Genomic DNA, 4926 nt, shown 5'->3' with positions numbered 1-4926 from the left:
CCCTCCTCTTCTTCTTCTTCCCCGGCCGACCCCTCTCCCGGTCAGATCCGGCGGAGCCCGCGCCCGGCGGAGCTCGAGGCCGCGCTCGGCGGAGCCCACGACCGGCGGAGCTCGCGCCCGGCGGAGCCCACGACCGGCGGAGCTCGCGCCCGCGCTCGGCGGAGCCCGCGGCCGGCGGACCTCGAGCCCGCGCTCGGCGGAGCCCGCGGCCGGCGGAGCTCGCGCCCGCGCTCGGCGGAGCCCACGACCGGCGGAGCTCGAGCCTGCGCTGGCATCGTCGCAGGTGACGCCCGTCCGGGCGCAGGGCGAGCGCGTCCGCGGCGGCTGAAGATTTGTGTCGTCTCTGTCGAGGACGCTTATTTGCGTTTCCGTTCAGGTGCTAGACAAAATAGGTTCGCTGATTGGGTCTTCTGTTGGACCGTGTATTTGGCTACCCAAACCACTGTGTAGAACGCAAAATACGTTTGGGTAACGTTATTGGAGACAGTCTAAGTACCATAATACTGCGACTGCTCAACAGTACAGTACTACATGCATGCATGCCTCCAGCGGCCCAGCTTAATGATGAAATTAAGTGCAAAGCTTGATGAGTTCATTAGGAATCAGGTACATGTACAACAAACTCCTAGCTAGTACCGGATAGGTGCCCGTCCTATACTACTACTGATGCTACTACTGCTAGCTACCTCAGATCACATCATCGTACAACGATACCACGAACCAAAAAGTTAACAGCAACCAAATCTCTAGCTAGCTCCCGATCGATCGGCCATCATCGTTTAAAGAGTAAAAAACTCTCAGTCATCAATGGTGGTTGTCATGGTGGCCATCGTCGTCGTTGTGAACGAAGGATGGAAACATGTCCTGCAGGAGCCCAGCATAGTCCTGCGCCATGAAGTGCTGCATCCGGAGCGGAGCGCTGGCGGTAGTAGTTGCCGCCGTAGTAGTACCAGCCGTACCTGCGATGGCAGCCAAGCCGTGCTGGTCGTCACCATCAGGCAGCGCCGCGTGGCTCGCCATGGCGGCGGCGGCGTTCACCTGCTCCACTCTGGCGGCGCCGCTAACGGCCAGCGGATGCATGGCGGCGGCGCCGTGGTGGTGGCGGCCCTGCTGCTGCTGCTGCGGCAGCGGTGGCTGCAGGAGTCCGAGCCCGAGCGCGTCGTCGAAGGCGTTGGCGCCGCCGAGGCCCGCGGTGACGCCGCCGAGCGCCGTCGGCGGCGGCAGCGCCATCCAGAAGTGCGGGTGCACGTGGTGGAGGCCGCTCATCGGGTGGTGCGCGGCGGCGAGGAGGTGCGAGCTCCCGCGCTGCGTGGCGGGGATGGGGTGCGTGTGCTTGCCCTCGTACGTGGTGATCACCACCGCCGCGTCCTGGTACGACCGCTCCACCCGCTTCTTCACCGGGCACTTCTGCGTCGTGCACCGGTAGTAGCTCCTGCCCATGCATTGCATTGCATCAGTCAGTACATCATCGTGCTCAATGCAATCCTCGCTCGTCGTGAGAACCCTAATTTGTCGACGCCTGACGCGGTGAATACTTAAAACAATGTACACACTACACACGTGACACATGTATATACGTACCTCGGAAATGGGCTGTTCTTGACGGCTTTCTGGCCGTACTTGCGCCACCGATAGCCGTCCTCGAGGTGGTCGACCTCGCTCTTGGTCATGAACGCGAAGCGTGGCTGCCGCGGCCGCTTCTCGCCCTTGCCCTTGCCCTTCGCCGCCCTGCACACGATCATACACAAATGCCAACTTGCATTATTGATCAATCTATTATTCAAACATGGCGGTAGTGTGCTACATGCCAGAGCTGTGTTCATTTGAATGCATGCGCTTGGTGTGCTACATGCTGCGTTCATACTACTAGTACAAACTAGTACGTACACAAATTAAGATTATATATCAGTTATTAGCCCATTCAAACATGCATGGGTGTCGTGGAAGACAAGCTACGTATGTACGGTCCGGCGCACGCATATACGTGGCTTCAGATTGACAGGTTCACACTGCAACTCACCTGCAGTAGTGTTCTTAACTTTCGCTCTGCTGGGATTTGGAGATCCGTGATCGTCACAGGTCGCAGCAAAAGGGGAAGTTGCAAAAGCAAGTCTCGACGAAATTTATGAATCGGTTGGGCAATTTATGGCCAACGCAGAGACTACTGATTGGACTGATTCGACTCATTCATCTGCTGATCTTAAATCCTTTCCGGGCGGGTGTGATTAACTACGAAAACGGCAGGCAGTTGGTGCAGTCAAACTGGAGGTAGATGCCAAGACAAGGAAGACGAAATCCAGGAGGAAAGCAAAGCCGATTTATTTGTGAGTGAAGCAAAAAGATGTTTGAAACAAACACCGATCAACTTTTGTATAGAACGTACCCTATACAAAGATCAAGTCCTTTTTTGTTTTCTTTTCTTGGGCGTGCAGCAAGCAGCGTATACTAAATGAGAAACCCTAGCAGGGTTCACACCTTATCCAAATCAAAGATGTGGATGAAAAGGAACACTAGTATTATGCTATGCATGTGTGAGATGGGATTCACACAAGTGAACAAGCAAGATCGGCCCAGAGAGAAATTACTCCAGATAAACCTGCTCCAGATCTTGAATGATTCATGCAAGTTCTAAAAGATCAACGACGACAAATCCGATGAAAACTTTTCGCAGTGATGAAGCTAGAATAAAAAGCTTGGAGAATCGTCAAGCACCTTAACTAAATGGTATGAGGCTTATATATATAGATCTAAAATAAAAAGAGTCCAAGATCCGGGACAAATAGATTTTCTGATGATGAAGAGGTGATGGAAATCTGATCAGATGAACGAACTAACTCACCCTTTCTTGTTCTTCTCCTCTCCTTCCCCGTCTCCCTTGGCCGCGGCCGATCCGTCGTCCTTGCTCTCGTGCCCTTCCCCGTCGCCATCCTCCTTCTTGCACTTGCCGGCCGCCGACTCCTCGCCCGCTCCAGCCCCGGCGCCACAAGCCTCGCTGGACGTCGACGACATCGACATGCTGTTGGGCGTGAGCGGCACCGCCGACGTCGTCCCGACGCCGCTGCCGGCAGCCGCAGTGTCCACAACCACGAGCTCCCTCTTGACTACCTCGTCCGCGGCAGGCGGCACGTCCTCGAAGTCCCCCACGAAGGCGTCGTAGTCCAGCGGCGACGCCGCTGCCGCGGTCGCGTGCAGGTAGTCCATGAACCACGGCTGCTGCAGCTGCTGCGGCATCGGCGCGTCGGGCCGCTGATGCGCGAACAGCGACGCTAGCTCGTCGTGGAACTGGAAGTCCCCGGACAGGTGGTGCTCATGCCTCGCGCCCGACATGGATGGAGATGGATCGGCAGGAGCGGCTGCTGGCTACCTCAGATCAAACCTCCGATCGAGCTGCCGGTGACCTTGAGCGGCGCGCGGGTGCTGGTCTCTCTTCACATATAGATCGCTCCAGCTAGCGGCGGCCGCAGTAGAGAGAAGGTGAGGAAATTAAGGGAGAGGTGTGTAAGCAAGGGAGCTAGCTTTGTAGAGTGTGATCTTGTGTGCGCGGGGGAAAAGGATCAGGAGAAGGAGATGGAGACGGATGGATGGGTGGTTGGGTGAGAGGGCTGGGCTGGCTAATAAGGGCTCCGGTTGAATGACTAGTGGAGTTGATTAAATTGTGGGATTGCTTAAACCTAATGGATTGATTTGATTCGTCTTGTAACTTTTCTTTAAGTTCTAGTAACATACCAGACACTCTTTTTTACCAATTCGCAAGAGAGCATAGTTGCCGATGCCAATTCTATTATACTGGTAGACTTTATTACCACGCACATCTCTTATCAAATGGTTGGACTACGTGGAACATGTCAAACTTCCTGTCTTTTGTGGATCACATACCACTAGTTGTACATATATTTGGGAACTCCATTTTCTAGGCTTCATTTCCCTCAAAAAAATAATCGTAGGCTTCATTTGAAGCGAACGTGGGATTTATTTGCGAGCGAATTTTGAGCCGAATTTGTCTCCCTTGGTGTGTTTCAGCAAATTAAAAGGGGCCCTTCTAGTAGTAGTATAATCTTGTCATGTGGTGTTCACTGCACCGGTTACCAATTGCGGAGCTGTTTGTTTCGGACAAAGGTTTGTCTTGTTTCTAAAAAGTCACTTATCAACAGTGAAGCAAGCAAACACCACAGCAGCGGGGATTGCAACTGGGTCCACGGTCGCATACGAACGCATCTAGTGAGTCAGCGACGGCCACCGGGTGCACCCGGTCACGTAGGTCAAACCACCGCGCTGCGTCAAACCGTTCAAACGCAGCCTCACCGCCACGTGTCCGTGCCGCTTTGACCGTCCCCACTCCTCTGACCCAGCTGCGCGCACCGGCTGACGCCAGCCTGACCCCGCCGGTGCCTCACCGAAGCCTTCTCCGCCCGATCCCGATCCGACGGCCACGGTGCGAGGCGACCACCGCCGGCGGCGAGAGATGCCTGGACTGGCTTGCTGGTCACTAGTCTGAACGAAAGCCAGCGGCCGGAGCCGGAGCCGGAGCCATCAGCCATGCCTCGGGCGGCGATCGAGCGAGCGAGGCCACTGTCCCGCTGTCCGGCAGGGACCGGGACAGCGGGACAGGTCACGAGGTTGGTCGCGGGCGGGCCGACCGCGGACCGCGCCGGGCATGCGACGGCGTACGTGTACACCCATCCATCCATCCGTGATCCGTCGGACCACGGCCGCGGCCTCCGGTTTCGTGCGCGTTTCACCTGATTTGACGCGAGGGCTGCCTGGCTGGCTGTTTCTCGCGCGACTTTTGTTTGGCGCGATCGCGCGCGCGGCCGCCGCGACGACGACGGCAATGGCGGCGGCTGCGGCGAGATGGATAGTGAAACCTCTCGAGCCTATCGGTGCGCGAGTGTGTGGTGCTGCATCTCTCCGGCCACCGCACCGCAG

The 4926-nt window shown here is 56.5% G+C and overlaps 1 protein-coding gene across 1 annotated transcript; it reads right to left on the bottom strand.

Moving 5' to 3' along the window:
* Positions 1 to 580: 580 nt before the first annotated feature.
* Positions 581 to 3568, bottom strand: LOC136518655 (uncharacterized). The gene is made up of 3 exons (XM_066512328.1): positions 2840 to 3568; positions 1582 to 1728; positions 581 to 1432 (listed from the first exon to the last, which is right to left on the bottom strand). The coding sequence occupies exons 1-3, from the start codon at positions 3325 to 3327 to the stop codon at positions 805 to 807; spliced, it is 1263 nt and encodes a 420-aa protein (XP_066368425.1). The 5' UTR covers positions 3328 to 3568; the 3' UTR covers positions 581 to 804.
* Positions 3569 to 4926: the final 1358 nt, after the last annotated feature.

Source organism: Miscanthus floridulus, chromosome 17 (genome assembly GCF_019320115.1).
Source record: "Miscanthus floridulus cultivar M001 chromosome 17, ASM1932011v1, whole genome shotgun sequence".
NCBI lineage: Eukaryota > Viridiplantae > Streptophyta > Magnoliopsida > Poales > Poaceae > Miscanthus > Miscanthus floridulus.
This window is presented reverse-complemented; position numbering and strand designations above follow the sequence as displayed.

Excerpts from the sequence above, each read along its gene's own strand:
- LOC136518655 (XM_066512328.1), bottom strand. The coding sequence starts at position 3,327 with ATGTCGGGCGCGAGGCATGAGCACCACCTGTCCGGGGACTTCCAGTTC. Across the intron at positions 1,729-2,839 it reads GAGGAGAAGAACAAGAAAGG|GGCGGCGAAGGGCAAGGGCA; the intron begins GTGAGTTAGTTC and ends GATCGTGTGCAG. Across the intron at positions 1,433-1,581 it reads AAGAACAGCCCATTTCCGAG|GAGCTACTACCGGTGCACGA; the intron begins GTACGTATATAC and ends ATGCATGGGCAG.